Genomic DNA, 18,188 nt, shown 5'->3' with positions numbered 1-18,188 from the left:
CTTAGATGAGGGAATCAAATGCAACATCTCCAAGTTTGCGGATGACACGAAGCTGGGGGGGCAGTGTTAGCTGTGAGGAGGATGCTAAGAGGATGCAGGGTGACTTGGATAGGTTAGCTGAGTGGGCAAATTCATGGCAGATGCAATTTAATGTGGATAAATGTGAAGTCATCCACTTTGGTGGCAAAAACAGGAAAACAGATTATTATTTGAATGGTGGCCGATTAGGAAAAGGGGAGGTGAAACGAGACCTGGGTGTCATTATACACCAGTCATTGAAAGTGGGCATGCAGGTACAGCAGGTGGTGAAAAAGGCAAAGGGTATGCTGGCATTTATAGCAAGAGGATTCGAGTACAGGAGCAGGGAGGTACTACTGCAGTTGTACAAGGCCTTGGTGAGACCACACCTGGAGTATTGTGTGCAGTTTTGGTCCCCTAATCTGAGGAAAGACGGAGAAACATAGAAAACAGGTGCAGGAGTAGGCCATTCGGCCCTTCGAACCGGCACCGCCATTCAGTATGATCATGGCTGATCATCCAACTCAGAACCCTGTACCTGCCTTCCCTCCATACCCCCTGATCCGTTTAGCCACAAGGGCCATATCTAACTCCCTCTTAAATATAGCCAATGATCTGGCCTCAACTGACATCCTTGCTATAGAGGGAGTACAAAGAAGGTTCACCAGATTGATTCCTGGGATGGCAGGACTTTCATATGATGAAAGACTGGATCGACTAGGCTTATACTCATTGGAATTTAGAAGATTGAGGAGGGATCTTATTGAAACGTATAAAATTCTAAAGGGATTGGACAGGCTAGATGCAGGAAGATTGTTCCCGATGTTGGGGAAGTCCAGAACGAGGGGTCACAGTTTGAGGATAAAGGGGAAGCCTTTTAGGACCGAGATGAGGAAGAACTTCTTCACAAAGAGAGTGGTGAGTCTGTGGAATTCTCTGCCACAGGAAACAGTTGAGGCCAGATCATTGGCTATATTTAAGAGGGAGTTAGATATGGCCCTTGTGGCTGAAGGGATCGGGGGTATGGAGGGAAGGCTGGTACAGGGTTCTGAGTTGGATGATCAGCCGTGATCATACTGAATGGCAGTGCAGGCTCGAAGGGCCGAATGGCCTACTCCTGCACCTATTTTCTAGGTTTCTATGTTTCTAAACTGTGTCCATGTCGACCCAGCTACTATTCCATTCTCCGCAGGCTCTACCCCTCACCCCCATGAGCAGGGCGATTTACAGGTACCGATTCACCAACTGACCTTGGCTGTTACTGTGCTGTGGGAAGGAACAGAAGACAAGGACCAGGCACCTTCCTGTGACCAGACAGGTCCACGGGCAGAGGACAGCATGCTGCTCCTGACAGCTCCCCGCTACACTGAACCCAGCCCACCATTGCTGCCTCCCAAATTCCACATTCCTGGAATCTGTTGCTCCAGCCCTGAGATCTGCAGGGAATGAGCTGTGTTACAGTGGCCAGTAAAACACAGCTCCTGGGTGGGGGATTCTGTGAAGGCGTACCATGGTGGGGGGAGGGAGAAAGGAAAGGGTGAAGAGGGAGGAGAGGGGAGGATGGAAGAGAGGGTCAACATCAGAGAATGATTCACCCTCCAGGAATTCTAGGAATGTGGAGCAATGTGTCCAGGTCAGGGCAAGTTCTCTCACGAGCCTGGGGCTCAGAGAGCTGACCCAGATACCTGCAGGGCTGCGGACAGGGTGCTGAAACACAAGGGGTGTAGGGACCACAAGCCAGCGAGAGGGGTTAGAGATAGGGTAGGGGTTGAGGGCCAGTGGCTTGTCACAGACACAGAGGGGTGAGGGGCCGAAGGGGGTCACAGAATGGGGAGCTGAGATCCATGGATTCTGACTTCAAAATCCACCCAGACCAAGTGCAGGGGAAGATCACACAGTTGACAGCAGGTCCACAGCGGCTTCTGATTGCTTGGATAACGTTACAGGAAATGGTGTATAACAGAGTGCCAGTGGGCAAAGATTACTGCAAAGGGGAGAGAAAGAAATAGAGAGATAGAGAAAAAAAGAAATAGAGGCAGGGAGGAGGAGGGGGAGAGTCACAGACAGACAGCCCACAAACCAAACCACACCCCATGGGTACAACACGCACAGTCCCCCAGTCCTTGCCACACTGGGGTGAGTGTCAAGGCCATTCTGCCCTTCGGCAATGGACCAACCCCATCTACCTGCCGACCGTGGAGAACCCCTGGTGGGACAATCCTAAGGGAGCAGCTCCCCTTATGGACTGGCATCCTGCACAGGACAGTGACTAACCCCACCAATGGAGAGGCCTTTCTGTCCACCACCGTCTGCCCAATCTCACAGTGGTGGAGTCCGAGTGCTTTCTGGCAGTGTAACTTCCCAATGCTTCAGCACCAATATGTGTGTGATTGTTCAGCGAATCAATAATAACATAACTAATACTGTATTTCTCTGTAGCCCGTCACTTTACTGAAGCTGATAATTTCACAGGCCAGAACTCTTATCACTACAATGTGATTTATCTAGTCAGATAGCTTTCAGTTTAAGACAATCAAGACTTTCCTTCTTTCTAACCTCCTTTTCTCTCTCCTTTATAGTCGACTGAGTTTATTTTTTATTGTTATTAACACTTAATAAAACAGCTCTAATTATATGATTCACATCGTATTCCTGATTTCAGACTCTCTGAAGCAACATCACCAGACCCAGCCCCACCCTGTCTACTTGTGCAACTGCTTTCAACCCCCACATCCACACCGTTCAATGTACTGCCATTCTTAGAATAGTACAGCACAGTACAGACCCTTCAGCCCACGAGGTTGTACTAATCTTTCAACTTACTCCAAGGTCAATCTAACCTCTCCCTCCCACAGAGCCCTCTATTGTTTGACCATACATGTCTGCTGTGGTCAGCATCAGCAAGTTGGCGGCGCTTGGAGGTTCATGGCAGGGAGAGTTTCTCCCTTCTGCCGCCTGCGTGAGATGATGAGTCTATCAGGACTTTGAGACTTTTCGTAACCATGCCCATGGTCTGCTCTTTCTCAAATTATGGTATTGTTGCACTGTTGTAACTATATGCTATAATTATGTGGCTTTGTCAGTTTTAATCTTGGTTTGTCCTGTGTTTTCTTGTGATATCATTCTGGAGGAACATTGTATCATTTTTTAAAGCATGTATTTCTAAATGGCAATAAACGAGGACTGAGTGTCCTCATAACCTAATGCAACACATGTGACTGTCCAAGAGACTCAACTATCCCAAATGTATCTGCCTCTACCACAACCCCTGGCAGTGTGTTCCAGGCACTTATCTAATCAATCTTTGTACATATTCTATCTTATGTATTTATACTTACTGTGTTTTTATCATTCATATATTCTTTATTTTATTACGGTTTTTTTAAATGTTGCATTAGATCCACAGTAACAATTATATAGTTCTCCTTTACACTTGTGTTCAGGAAGTCACACTAAACAATCTTGAATCTTAACCACACATTGTTCTGCAACAACACCGGTGCCAAGCTGTATCGGCTCTCGTGCCCTTCCCTTGGATAACGTCGGTGGCGTGGACAGGTGAGACTTGCAGCATGGGCAACTGCCGGTCTTCCATACAACCTTGCCCAGGCCTGCAGTCAACATCGAAGTCGATGGACAGCCGAAGAAGAATCTCACTTGCTATGTAAAAAAAATCTACCTCTGAAATCACCCTGTACTTTCCTCCTAGTATCTTAAAAGTATGCACTCTCATATTAGCCATTTCCACTTCCTGGGAAAAAGTACCTGCTAACCACTCTATCTATGCCACTCACATTTGTCAAGTTAACTCTTATGCTCCTACACTCCAACCTCAGCTCACTCAACCTATCCTAAGAATACGTGCCATCAAATCCAGACATCACCCTAGTAAATATCTCTGAGCAATTCACTATACACCACCCCTTTGCATATGACCTCCCAAAGTGCACTGCCTCACACTCGCCTGGATTAAAGTCCATCAGCCACTTCTCTGCCCATGTCTGTAAATGATCTACATCATGCGGATATTGGAGAGATTGCAAAGAGAAACCTCTAGAGGAAGGGACAAAATGCACTGCCTCCTTTGTTGAACAGATATGGCTTGTCAAGGATTTCAGTTGTGTGAGATAACATCAACACTCCGAGCTAGTGAAACTGTGGGTGGTGATATTACAATCGCGACAGCCACAGCACAGATAACAATCCTCTCTTCAGCCAGTGAGCACCCAGCTCTTTTTATCTGAAGGTTGGGTGAAGAGGGCAGCCCAGGCCATGACAAAAGGGCTCTCTCCTGCAGCAGAAGGGGATGGCTTTCTACGAGGGGCTTACTCTCCTGGCATCAGTGACAGGTCCAGCTCACAGCTTGCTAAGCAGAGAGGCAGCAGTGGACCAATGATCAGTACTGGCATCAATAGATCTGCTATCAGGGGCCTTAAAACAGTCCATTCAGCCCACCAAGACTACCCTGACCTTCAAACACACCCATCCACACCGATCCCAGCGCCCTGGTCCCCAGAACTCTCACTAGACTCTCCCTTCACCCACATACATGGCCATTTCATGCATTGGGATGACGTGCCGTCGGGATGTGGGAGAGATACCCCACGAGGTCACAAGAATAATGCACACTGTCCAGACAGACAAGCACACACAGCTCTGGAGGCTGACATCTCCAACTTGTGACTCTGGGTCTGGGTGGCAATGGTCCTACCCACTATGCCACTCTGCCAAGCCCAACACCATGAACAGGGATTTGGCCACAACGTTTAAAGCTGCCATAATGACGATGATCCAAGATCAACAGAGAGATGTCTCATGTCAATTGGGAACCAACACAGTGAGGAGGTGACACACATTGGCGGGCTGGCATGTTAGACATCCCCTACTCTGTTCCCACTCATGCACACAGCTGTCTGAATTAACCTCTCTCACTGACAAACCACCCAATCACCAGGCACAGGATACAAGATAGGGGAGGTTAGGGTATAGCCTTATGCAATGCTGACAAACCCATGGTTGTGTGCAGATCAGGTCACCACATTACAGGTGACTGCACAGAAGAGAGTAGGGAGGAGATCCCCCAGGATGTTCCCGGGAGGGTGTTCCAGTGATGAGGAGAAACTGGATCTGTTCTTCCTGGAGCAGAAGGGAGCTTCCCAATGGAGATAGATGGACAGTATTAGGAGTGGTAGTAATTAACCGCGTGGCAGGGTGGAGAGTCAGACGCTGTTCCCTGTACTGGTGGTACTGAATAAATCCTGATTTATACTTCTGCGCTAACTCGACGCCGTAACCTACGCAAGTGGCCTCCGTGCGTTGTGAGCATTTAGACTTGTGTGTTGGTGTGTCTGCGTCGCTCTGCAATTCGTGCACGTCATGCATGCACACACACCTGCCCACGCAAGGCTTCATTATCATGGTAGTCTTTCTCGGGGTAAACAAGAAGCAAGCGTCTTTTTTCGTAAAAGCAAAATATGTCCTCCATAATTTTGGAGGTCAGTAAAGCTTTATGGAAAGCATTGCAGCCAGAGTTCCTTCCCCGCCCTTCAGTCGCCCAATGGGAAGCTATTGCAGCGTAGGATGAAATGCGATGCTACCAAGCGGACCAATCACAGCTGTTGCAGTCTGCGTTGCCGTGACGTGCGGTTACATTTTGGGAGAGGTGCACGTCGCAGCAACGCAGGCTCTAGCGTAGGGATCCGCGTCAGCTTTGCGTAGGGTTTGCAGCGACGCAGTACTTACAGCGTCACGTTAACGCAGAAGTATAAATCAGGCTTAAAAGAGGGCACAGATTTACTGTGATGGAGGATCTAGGGAGGAACGTTTCCCCACAAGGTGACACTACCAAAGGAGGTATGGAAAAGACCCTCGCCACAATGAAACAGTCTATGGATGGGCACTGGAATAACAGAAGCGGGGTCGGGGACGAGAGTGAGTGCTGGGAACGGGATCCATGTAAAGATCTCAAATATTAAATTTATTTGTCATTGAAATATCCAAACATACAGAGAAATGTGTTATCTGCGTCAATGACCAAGACAGTCCGCAGATGAGTTGGGGGCAGCCCATGCGTGAGGCCATGCTTCTGGTGCCAATATAGCATGCCCACAACTTACTGATTAATACATCGCTTTGGGATATGGGGGCACTCAGAGGAAAACCACATAGTCATGGGTGAACATACAAACTCCTTACAGACAGTTTAAGGAATTGAACCCAGGTCACTGGCACTATAAACCGTCATGCTAACCATTACACTACAGTACCATGCAGTGGTGTGGTTGGCTTGGATGTTCTAGCCTGTGATGTGGGACTCAATGACTTACACTCAGTGGACACCCCGGACCTCTCATACCTGGCCAAAAACCCCTTCACAACAGTCCACTCACTCCCACCTCGTTGGCAGCAACCTTGCAGAAACCGTCCTGCCCACACTTAATGTCCTACAGCATGGGCACAGGCCATTCAGCCCATTTGGTTCATGCCATCAAAGATGGTCCCATTTGCCCACATTTGACTCACACCCCACTGAACCTTTCTTATCCATGTACCTGTCCAAGTGTCTTTCCCATGTTGTTAATGCACCCGCCTCTACAACTTCCACCGGCAGCTCGTTCTATACATGGACCACACTCAGGGTGAAGAATTTGCCTTTCGAGTTCCTATAAAATCTCTCTACTCTCAAAACTTAAACCTGCGCCCTGTAGTTCTTGATTCCCCAAACTTGGGTAAAAGACTTAGGTGCATATGCCCTATCTATGCACCTCACGATTTTATGCACCTGTTTGAGGTCACTTCTCCATCAGTGTCCTACACTACAGTGAATGGAGTCCCAGCCTCTCTCTGTAACTCAGTCCCCCAAGTCCCAGCAACATCCCTGTAATCTCCTCTGCACTCATTCCAGTTTAACGGCATAAGGCCATAAGATATATGAGCAGAATTAGGCCATTTGGCCCATCGAGTCGGCTCTGCCATTTCATGTTGGCTGTTCCATTTCCCTCACAGCCCCAGTCTCCTGCTTGCTCCCTATATCCCTTCATGCTCTGACTAATTAAGAATTTATCAACCTCTGACTTAAATATACCCAATGACTTGACCTCCACAGCCACCTGTGGCTGTGAGTTCCACAGATTAACCATTCTTTGGCTAAAGAAATTCCTCCTCATCATTGTTGTAACTGGATATCCCTCCATTCTGAGGCTGTGACTTCTGGACATACATTACCCCACCATAGGAAACATCCTTGCAACATCCACTCTGTCGAGACCTTTCAGCTTGATAGGTTTCAATGAGATCCCCCTCACTTTTCTGCATTCCAGTGAGCACAGGCCATGAACCATCAAACACTCCCATATGATAAGACTTTCAGTTCCGGAATGATTTTTGTGAACCTCCTTTGAAGCCTCTCCAAGGCCAGTACATGCTTTCTTGAATGAGGGGCCAAACACTGCTCACAATGCTCCAGGTGAGGTCTCACCAATGCTTTATAAATTGTCAGCATCTCATCATTTCATCCTTGCTTTTATATTCTAGTTCTTCAGCAGGGTCAAAACTGAACACAATATTCCAATCTGTACATCACATCATCTAATGGCCCATCCAGTCTACCAACATGTCCTCAGTCAGCTCCTATACGTCGGTCAAACCCAATGCTCTCCCCCTCAGGTCCATGCAGACTCTTTCCAAACCTATTACCCTTTTTAAATTCTTCTGTTATAACAAACATACCAAATTATTCTAACATTTGCAGGGTCTCAATCTGCCGCTTGTTACACATTTGCATTACAGTGAATAAATTGCCATGTGTACTGTTCACACCGATCAAGTCATCACACATTGCATTGAGCTAGAATAAGGTAAAACAATCACAGGCTACCAAAAATGTGCAATGTAGGTTGATGATAAAGTGCAAGATCATAATGAGATATATTATGAGGCCAACTCTCCATCTTCTCACACTAAGGGACCACTCAGTTAATGTACAACTTTAGGATAGATGCTATCCTTGAGCCTGGTTTATATTTTCCACCCAATGGGAGAGGGAAGATAGGAGAATGTTGAGTATGCGTGGGGACTATAATTGTGCTGGCTGCTTTACTGAGGCAGACAGCAGAATTCCCTAAGGTTTAACTTGGGATTGAGTTGGTAGAAAGGAAAACAAACACAATGTTAGCATTCATTGAGAGAAGATTAGAATACAAGGATGTAATGTTGAGGCTTTATAACGCATTGGTCAGACCACACTTGGAGTATTGTGAGCAGTTTAAGGAACATTCTCTAAGAAAGAGGTTGCGACATTAGAGAAGGTACAGAGGAGGTTCATGAGAGATTCCAGAAATAAAAATGTTAAAGTAGGTGGAGCATTTGATGGCACTGGGCCTGTACACACTGAAGGTTATAAACATTGGGGGTGGGGAGGGGATGGAATCTTGCTGAAACCTATTCAGTACTGAACTTGGAAATACTGACAGTTCAGGATAGACTGGATGTGGAGAGGAGGTTTCCTATAGCAGTGGGGCCCAGGACCCAAGCGCACATTCTCAAAATAAGGGATGTCCATTGAAAACAGTGTTGAGGAGAGATTGCTTTAGCCAGAGGGTTGTGAATCTGTGGAATTCATTGCCACAGATGGCTTGGAAGCCAAATCATTGGATATATTTAAAGTGGCGGGTGAGATAGGTTCTTAGATCAGTAATTTGTAAAAGGTTACAGGGAAGAGACAGAAGGATAACAATTTGGCAATGGTGGAGCAGACGATGGGGAGAATGGCCTAATTCTGCTCCTATGTCCTATAGTCCAAGGGTGGTAGAGACTATTTGGAGAGGGAAGCGGGGTTGGCGGTATGGTGTGTCAGGTTCCCTTCAGTTGAGGTGACCCACTGAGTTTCGCTATCACGGTATTTGTTTTGGAAACATTTTCCCACCTGGAAAATCCAATTTAATAGAAAATCTACTTAGTTTACAACACATGTTGGAGAAGCATACTGCAAAATTATTCTATGGAAGCCTTCAGCACTTGGTATTTCCCCGTTTTCCACCCCTTCCCTTTTCTAAAGAATAGGAGTGACATTTAGTCCTCTCCGCTCCACATGTGCCCTGCATGGATGACAAGAGGGTGAGGAAGCAAAGGATTAGCAGTCTGTGCCACAGGGGAGGTGAAGCTCAGTTCAAACTAAGAATCTAATTAAAAAGTACTCTAATAAAAATTGACTGATTTAAGAAAAACAAAGAACAAGTTAAATAATCTGTTTCAGCTGCTCTCTCCATGAAGTGCACTTCCCTATTGTCACCAGAGCACAGACCCTTCGGTAATTCTTGAAAAATTCTACCAACTTTCCTTTTCCCATCTCCTCAACCATCTGGTTCCTCACCCTCCCATCTCTTCACACCCACTAACTCCTCACCATCCCCTCTCCTCATCCCTCTGCTTTCTAGCCCTCCCCTCTCCAAGGGTCCCACACTTGCTCTCCAGCAGACAGTTGCAGTATCGGTTTCAATGTGCTTTTAGAAATTTACTGCCATTGAACCAGTGGGATGTAAAAGGGCATGGGGAGAGAGGATAGATCTTACTGCACAGAAACTGGTGCTTCAGTCCATCATGACATTGTTGACCATCCTTGTCTGCCTACAAGAATCCCATTTTCCCACTTTAGGACTATATCCTCCTATATGATATCTGTTTTAGCATCTAACTAATTGTCACCTAAATGTAATACAGAGGATTCCAGTTCATTGAGCCATTGGTTAATCAGGGCAGCCTCTTACTTAGGACAACTCTAAAAGAACAAAAACTAGTTGAGAAAAGACATGATTCCTTCTGTTTATTTGGAACACAATGTCAATTGATTGGGACAGGAGAATGTCGGTGAAGTTTCTAACTAGCATCAGTCATGTTCACTTTTGTGGCCATTAAGACACTGCATCATGCTTAGAGCAAAGCATTTTTAAACGGCGTCAGTTGCATGTGTTTCTGTGTAAAGGGAAGTGATATTTGTCCAGTGATAATTGGTGATAAATAAACATGAAGGCAATTCAGAACTGTTTTGCTCACTGTGGTTTCAAGCATTCAAGCTTGGAGATGCCAGAAGCAGCCAGGAGTGAAACTGAAATGATTTTACTACCTCAAAAAGTTAGGACCTATGAAGAATTTGAAGATATTGACGATCAACTTGAATGTTACAATTAAGATGAAGCTTTGGAGGATGCAATCACGAAAGCATTGTAGAAGAAGTCCATTACCTACACTGGGTGTCTGTGTTGACTTTGTTCATTTACAGTCAATCAAAAAAAAACACATGGCAGCATACGATGGATGAAATTTCCCATAGATAACTACCAGAAACTAATGCACAGTTTGATGGCACTATTGGTAGTGTTATAATTTAGTCTGTATTTCATTTAAATATACAAGTTGTTACTTAGATAAATAGTAGTTAGCCTTTTTTATACGTTTTTAACTTTTCCATGAAACTTTGGATAATTGGGACAGCTGCTTGATTCGGCCAAATAGTACTGGTCCTGATGTATCCCACAACCTGAAACCCACTGTAATTATGTCCACCTCCCCCTGGCTTATCAACCACTCTCTGTGTGGGAAAAAAACTTTCCACTTTGATCCCTTAACTTTTCCACTTTGATCCATTAACTTTTCCCTCGTGTTTTCTATACTCCCACTGCACAGAGAAACAGATTCTACCTTATAAGGAAAGGCTGAGCTAGCGAAAGCTTTTCTCTTTGGAGTGAAGAAGAATGAGAGAAGGCTTGATAGAGATTTATGAGATAATAGGTGGCCTGGATGGATGGAACAGCCGGAGACTGCTTGCAGGCTAGCAAACAGTCAGAGGATGATGAATCCATGGAATTCATTGCCACAGATTCACGTCATTTGGTAGGCAGAGGGTTAAATTTTAAGGGCAAGACAAATTAATTGGAGAATTCAGGAAAATGGAGTTGAGTAATACCTACACAAGGCTGCTGTTTATTGATTACAACATGATCACACGTTCAGTTCGAGTCAACCAGCTCCAAAATCTGGGCCTCTGTTCCTCCCTTTGCAACTGGATCCTGGACTTCATCATTGGGAGAGCACAGTCAGTGCAGATGGGAAATAACCTCTCCTTCTCACTGATAATCAACATCGGTGCACTTCAAGGACGCATGCTTACTGCACTACTCTACACCCACAGGCACATCTCGAAGGCCAGCTTTAATTTTAGTGATGACTCACCTATTATTGGCAAACTTTCAGAAAGTGATGAGGTGGTGTACAGGATTCAGATAAATCAGCTGATTGAGTGGTGTCACAACAACCACCTTGCGATCAGTATCAGGAAACCAAGGAATTATTTGTGGACTTCAGGCCAGGGAACACACACCAGTCCTAATCGAGGGATCAGAAGTGGAAAGGCTGAGCAGTTTCGATTTCCTGAGTGTGAAGATCTCTGAGGGAAATTTCTACAGAGCATTCTAATTGGTATGGAGCAGCAACTGCACATCACTGGAAAAAAGACTCAGCCAGCTACATAATGGGCAGAAGCACTCCTCAGTATCCGGGACAGCTTGAAAAGGTGAAGCTTCAAAAGGCAGTCATCCATCATTAAGGATCCCCATCACCCAGAACTTGCCCTCTTTCTCATTGCAACCATCAAGGAGCTGCAGGAGCTTAAAGACACACGCTCAACATTTCAGGAGCAGCACCTTCCCCACCGCCATTAACCATGTGCATTAGCTCACTATGTATTTTCTTTTTTGAAACTCTATTTGCAGTGCTTATTAAATTTAAATATATATTTCTACAGCACTATATCGCTGCCGCAAAACAACTAATTTCACGACATATGCCAGTGATATTAAACCTGATTCTGATTCCGAGTGGGAAAGTCATTCAGTCATGATCGAAAGGCGGAGGTCTGAATGGACAGAATGACTTAATTCTGTTTCTGTGACTCCTGTTCGTGTCGATTCAGTTCCCAATAATCCTGACGAAGGGTCAGGATTGACCCTTAACTGTACCTCTTCCTAGAGATGCTGCCTGGCCTGCTGCGTTCACAAGCAACTTTGATGTGTGATTCTTTCTTTAATTCTACTTCCCCGGCACTGCTCAAACGCCATTTATAAATGTAGCATCGAACCACTGGTTCACTTTAGAGGCATTTCAAATCACGACTGCCGATCCCCAAGGATTTCCTTCCCCAACCAATGTAATGTCACATACCCCTCTCCACGGCCCTTCTCCTCAACCACCCCCCCCCCCCCGCCATCCTTCGGGAAACTTAAAAAAAGAAACGCTGAATTAAAAAGATTCGCGACTTCCCCGTGCTGCATGTTCCAAGGATACGAGTTTCGGTTTTATGCGGTGTAATCCACCACACATTCCTACCAAAGACAGAGAGAACAAAAGTACCGGGCGACTTGTAAACTGATCTGCCTACACTGGGTAATGTAACACTGAAAAAGCAGTGACCCGCTGGAGCTGGCAAGTGCACGACTTCACACTGAAAGGACGACTACTTTTACTGAGGGGGAAAGGGGAAGAGTAAGCGATTGAGGGGAAGGGGAAAAATTCTCGATCTTTACCTCCGCAGACATAGACTCCGAATCAAAACATGTCAGCTACCTGGATCACGCCTAGCAATGGCGGGAGGCAACCGCCTCTGCTCCCAGAGCAAACACAGGTAGAAGCCATGTTTAATGCCATTTTCTCCAAGGCACGGCGGGGCTCGAAGTTGGAACACAAAGGGCGCACATGTTCTCCCCAACCCGCTCCCCCAATCCCACTACCTTTTTTTTAATCTCACCAGCCAGGAAGGAGAAAAAGGCGATCAGTTCCATAGAGGGCATTTCGCTCTTTGCGTAGGTTTCGGCCCTGTATCCGAAGAAGCAACGCGGATACCTTCAGCTCCCGGATCTCAATGGTTTTGTCTCTTGGTGGGTAGGGGGTTATCTGGTTAATCCTGATCCGGGTAGATTGTCGACCTAGAGCGCCTGAACTCGCCGCCGGTTCCAGTGGAAAATGACCCAGCCTCGACCGCAGATTCTGCAATGCAGGGAAACAAAACCTGTTCCAGTATCGCTTCGTCAAAGCCCCGCCTCCAGAAGGGCGAGACTCGCTCCCTATAAACTTACCTATCTTTCCAACACACTCAACCCACGGAATTTACTTCCATTCCCTCTTTCACACACACACACTTCTCTCCCTCTAATCTCCCCGCTTCTTCCTCCAGCCAGGGAAGGGAGTAGGGCCGGAGGGTGGTCACAGATACGGGAAGGGGTGTAGGGGCTGAAGGGGCGGGGGGGTCCAGAGATGGAGAGGGGTATATAAACTGGGGAGATTCACAGTTCGGGAGAGGTGGAGGGGGGGTCAGAGATGGAGAGGGGTGTATAGGTTGGAGGGGATTCACTGGGAGAGGTGTAGGGGCTGCAGAGGGGTCACAGAGATAGGGAGGGGTGTAGGGGCCAGATGGTGTCACAGAGACTGGACGGGATACAGGGCTGTTGGGGGGGGGGGTGGGCACAGATCGAGTAGGAGCTGGAGGCATATTACAGAAAGCCCTGAGCTTCATTACCCACAGTTTCCTCTCTCAATTTGGGAATCTATCATCAACGCTGACACTGAACTCCAAAACTCCCCTCCCCATCGAGAGCACCAGAGGGTAGCTGTTCTCCAGGAAGGAGGCAGTGTGCCTCTGATTACCACCCCGCCGAGGCCGATCTGAAACCAAGTCTAGTTGGAAGGTGGGATGGGCAACTTCATCCGATCAAGGTGACCGGTCCCTTGAGAATGGGGTTGTCCATTCCCATGTGGCTCCCTGTGTACTGTGGGGTTCCCTGATGGATCGAGGATCAGCAGGTGAGCAGAGCACAGGATCTGGATCCTGACCCTGAAGGTGGGGGAAGGAAGGATGGGCAGGACATTGGATCAAGCTCCAGGCCCCAAATGGGGAGCATCTCTGTCACCTGAGAACCAATAAGTGTGGAAACAGAGTCTGAGGCAGAGTGTGGCTCTTCAACCACCCCTCCTAACTCCTTCATCCTTCCCCGTCTCTAAGACCCTTCCAACCCCTTCAGCCTCCTCATCACTGTGACCCTTCTAACCCCTACACACCTCCCTGTCTGTGATCTTTCAAACTCCTACACTCCTTCCCGTCTTTGTGACCCTTCTGACCCCCTACACCCTTGTCTCTATGACCCCCTCTGGCTGCAACCCCCCATCTATGACTCCCTCTGGCCCCTGTACACCTCCCTATTTGTATGATTGCCCGGCCTGCTGGTGTTCCAGACTGCTCCGTGTGTTTGTGACTTCCTTCAGCCCCACAACTCACAATCACTGTGATCCCTACATCCCTTCCCATCTCTATGACGCAACCGCCTCTGTTGCCAGAAATCTCATGGTCTGTGTGAACCTCCACCGGTCATTACACCTATCCAATCTCTGTAACCTCTTCTGCCCTTGACACCACTCGCATTCTCTATGAACAACCAGCCGCCAGCCTCCGCATCTCTCCCATCCAGGAGACCACCCACACTTCTCCCATGTGCCTGTAACCTCCAGTCCCCACAGCTCTCCCTGTCTCTGTAAGTCCTACCAAGTCCTACCAGCCTTTATAACCCTCCTCATCTCTATGAACCCCAGCAGTTGCCGCACCCCTCACCATCTCTGTGCGCTCCCCCCAAAACCATGACACCACTCCCCGTCTCCATGACCTCCTCTGGCACACAAATCTCTCCCCGTCACTGTAACCTTTACAGCCCTCACGACTCTGTGACATCCCTCAGGACCTTAAACTCCTCCTCCGCACCTCTGTGACGCCCTGTCCTCACTGTCTCTGTGAACACCCTTAGGCCCCTACAGTACTTCCCTTCACTGTGGCCTCCTCTGGCCCCTACACGCTTCCCTGACCCAATGAGCTGCCTCCTCCCTCTGACCCCACTCCTCTCCCCATCACTGTGAACACAGTCTGTCCTCTAAATCCCTACCCAAACCCCTATACCTCTTCCTGTCTCTGTGATTCCCCCCTTCCAGCCCCTACACACCCCCCTGTCTGTGATCCTCTCCACACCCTAAATCCCAACCTGTCTCGGTGACATGGTTCTCCATCTTTGTAAAATCCATCTACCCTCCCAATTGCTATGGCACCCCTCCCCCGGCCCCACACCTCTCCGTGTCTCTGTGTATCCCATCCAGTTCTTTCAACCCTCCCATCTCTGTGACCCAGCATTGAGCCCCACATCCCACCCCAAATCCACCACCCTTTCTGGTCCCCTAATCCTCTCCCCATCTTGGTGACAACCCCTAGGCTCCTACACTCCTAAATATTTGTGACCCCACCCCTCCAAGTCCCTAAAACTGTTTCCATCTCTGTGACACCCTCAGGCGCCTACACCACACCCCATCTCTGTGAACGTTTTGCCACCTGCCTCCTCTGGTGAAACCTTTGAAAGTTTGTATTAGTTCCACTTTCTGATCGCCCAGAGGGGAAGTTCAACGTTGTCACTGTCGAGTGGTCCTGTTTGGCAAAAACGTGCACGGGGGAGGGGGGTGGCGACTGTGCCCCGGATGGACCCCAGTGATTCTTTGATTAGTGCTGGATGGTGATTTTCATTGATGTGGAGGGACCATCCTCTCCTGGGGGGTCTCGCTTTGGATGGGCCCCTGTGACATTTTGTGGTTGTGTGTGTGTTTCCCTGTGAGAAGAGTGGGGGCGTGGGTGGTTGAATAGGAGGTAGTGGCAGCAGAAGCCACTGCTAGGGAGGAAGAGACTGGAGGAGACCAAGAAGGAGGCGATGGAGGAAAGATGGGGAGGACAGTCATGGAGAGAGGGATATTGGAAGGTGCTGAGAGCTGGATAGGGGGGATAGGACTAGGAGGAAGGGGAGGAGGGGACGAGAGGAGAGGAACCGAGGAGAGAGGGGAGAGAGCAGGTGGGAGAAGGGGGAGAGGGCAGGAGCAAGTGGGAGGGGACAGAGGGGGAGGGAATTGGGAGAGTGACGAATGGGGATGGGCGGGGCAGCGAGACGGATCAGATAGGGAACGATACTAAAGTGGGAGTAAAACCTGTGTGTGCGTAAGAGAGAATAGAAATGAGATCTGTGGTGTCAGTGTGTCGGGGTGGGAGGTGAGTTTACCCTGAGGGTGACTCGCTTATCGGAAGGCGGGGCGTGAATGAACCGATACTGGAGGCAGGTTTTTTTTCTTGCATTGCAGTATCAGCGCTTGGAGTTCGGTCATTGTCCACTGGAATCGGTGGCCGGTCCAAACGCTCTCGGTCGAAGATCTATCAGGATCAGCATTAACCAGCTTGCCCCCCACCCAGTTCGAGGCAGAACCTATTGAGATCACGGTGCTGAAGGTACCCGCCTTGCCTGTTCAGATCCAGGGCCGAGACCCACGAAGTTAAAGAGCGAAATGTCCTGGGTGGAACTGCTCGCCGTTCACTTCTTACTGGCCGGTGTGTTTTTCTCCTTTATTTTTTTATTTTTTAAAAATTTTGATGTGGGATTGAAGGGTGAAGGAGAAAATGTCCGCTATTATGTTCCAACTTCCAAACCCCGTCATGACTCAGAGAAAACGGCATTAAACAGGAAAAGATTGAGGATTTTTCCCTTCCCTTCAATCGCTCACTCCTCCTCCCCTCCACTCCAAGTAAAAGTCATTTCAATGTGAAGTGTGTGCACTTGCCAGCTCCCGCCGTGTTAGATTACCCACGTAGGAGAATCAGTTTACAAGTCGCAGACACGAGGAAATCTGCAGATGCTGGAAATTCAAGCAACACACGCAAAAAATGCTGGTGAACGCAGCAGGCCAGGCAGCATCTATTGGAAGAGGTACAGTGTCGACGTTTCGGGCCGGGACGTCCACTTCCTATAGATGCTGCCTGGCCTGCTGCGTTCAACAGCATTTTGTTTGTGTGTTGCTTCAGTTTACAAGTCGCTTGGTATTTTTGTCTTCTCAGCGTGTTCGGAATTGGTGGCGGATCACGCAGCATCAAACTGAAAGCCGTTCCCCTGGGGAAGTCCAAAAGCTTTTGTAATTAGATAGAAACATAGAAACATAGAAAATAGGTGCAGGAGTAGGCCATTCGGCCCTTCGAGCCTGCACCGCCATTTATTATGATCATGGCTGATCATCCAACTCAGAACCCAGCCTTCCCTCCATACCCCGTGACCCCTGTAGCCACAAGGGCCATATCTAACTTCCTTTTAAACATAGCTAATGAACTGGCCTCAACAGTTTGCTGTGGCAGAGAATTCCACAGATTCACCACTCTCTGTGTGAAGAAGTTTTTCCTAACCTCGGTCCTAAAAGGCTTCCCCTCTATCCTCAAACTGTGACCCCTCGTTCTAGACCTCCCCAACATCGGGAACAATCTTCCCGCATCTAGCCTGTCCAATCCCTTTAGGATCTTATACGTTTCAATCAGATCCCCCCTCAATCTTCTAAATTCCAACGAGTACAAGCCCAGTTCATCCAGTCTTTCTTCATATGAAAGACCTGCCATCCCAGGAATCAATCTGGTGAACCTTCTTTGTACTCCCTCTATGGCAAGGATGTCTTTCCTCAGATTAGGGGACCAAAACTGCACACAATACTCCAGGTGTGGTCTCACCAAGGCCTTGTACAACTGCAGTAGTACCTCCCTGCTCCTGTACTCGAATCCTCTCGCTATAAATGCCAGCATACCGTTCGCCTTTTTCACCGCCTGCTGTACCTGCATGCCCACTTTCAATGACTGGTGTATAATGACACCCAGGTCTCGTTGCACCTCCCCTTTTCCTAATCGGCCACCATTCAGATAATAATCTGTTTTCCTATTTTTGCCACCAAAGTGGATAACTTCACATTTATCCACATTAAATTGCATCTGCCATGAGTTTGCCCACTCACCCAACCTATCCAAGTCACCCTGCATCCTCTTAGCATCCTCCTCACTGCTAACACTGCCACCCAGCTTCGTGTCATCCGCAAACTTGGAGATGCTGCATTTAATTCCCTCATCCAAGTCATTAATATATATTGTAAACAACTGGGGTCCCAGCACTGAGCCTTGCGGTACCCCACTAGTCACCGCCTGCCATTCTGAAAAGGTCCCGTTTATTCCCACTCTTTGCTTCCTGTCTGCTAACCAATTCTCCACCCACACCAATACCTTACCCCCAATACCATGTGCTTTA

At 47.9% G+C, this 18,188-nt stretch overlaps 1 protein-coding gene across 2 annotated transcripts in view; it reads right to left on the bottom strand.

Annotated features, from left to right (window-relative positions):
- LOC134350872 (nectin-2-like) overlaps positions 1 to 13,092 on the bottom strand; it is a 67,288-nt gene extending 54,196 nt beyond the window's left edge. For both annotated transcript variants that reach the window (XM_063056658.1, XM_063056659.1), the window contains exon 1: positions 12,815 to 13,092. In XM_063056658.1, coding sequence (XP_062912728.1) covers positions 12,815 to 12,857 — 43 coding nt within the window. In that variant the 5' untranslated portion in view covers positions 12,858 to 13,092. The remainder of the gene's footprint in view (positions 1 to 12,814) is intronic.
- Between the last annotated feature and the right edge of the window lie 5,096 nt (positions 13,093 to 18,188).

This window comes from Mobula hypostoma, chromosome 8 (assembly GCF_963921235.1).
Source record: "Mobula hypostoma chromosome 8, sMobHyp1.1, whole genome shotgun sequence".
NCBI lineage: Eukaryota > Metazoa > Chordata > Chondrichthyes > Myliobatiformes > Myliobatidae > Mobula > Mobula hypostoma.
This window is presented reverse-complemented; position numbering and strand designations above follow the sequence as displayed.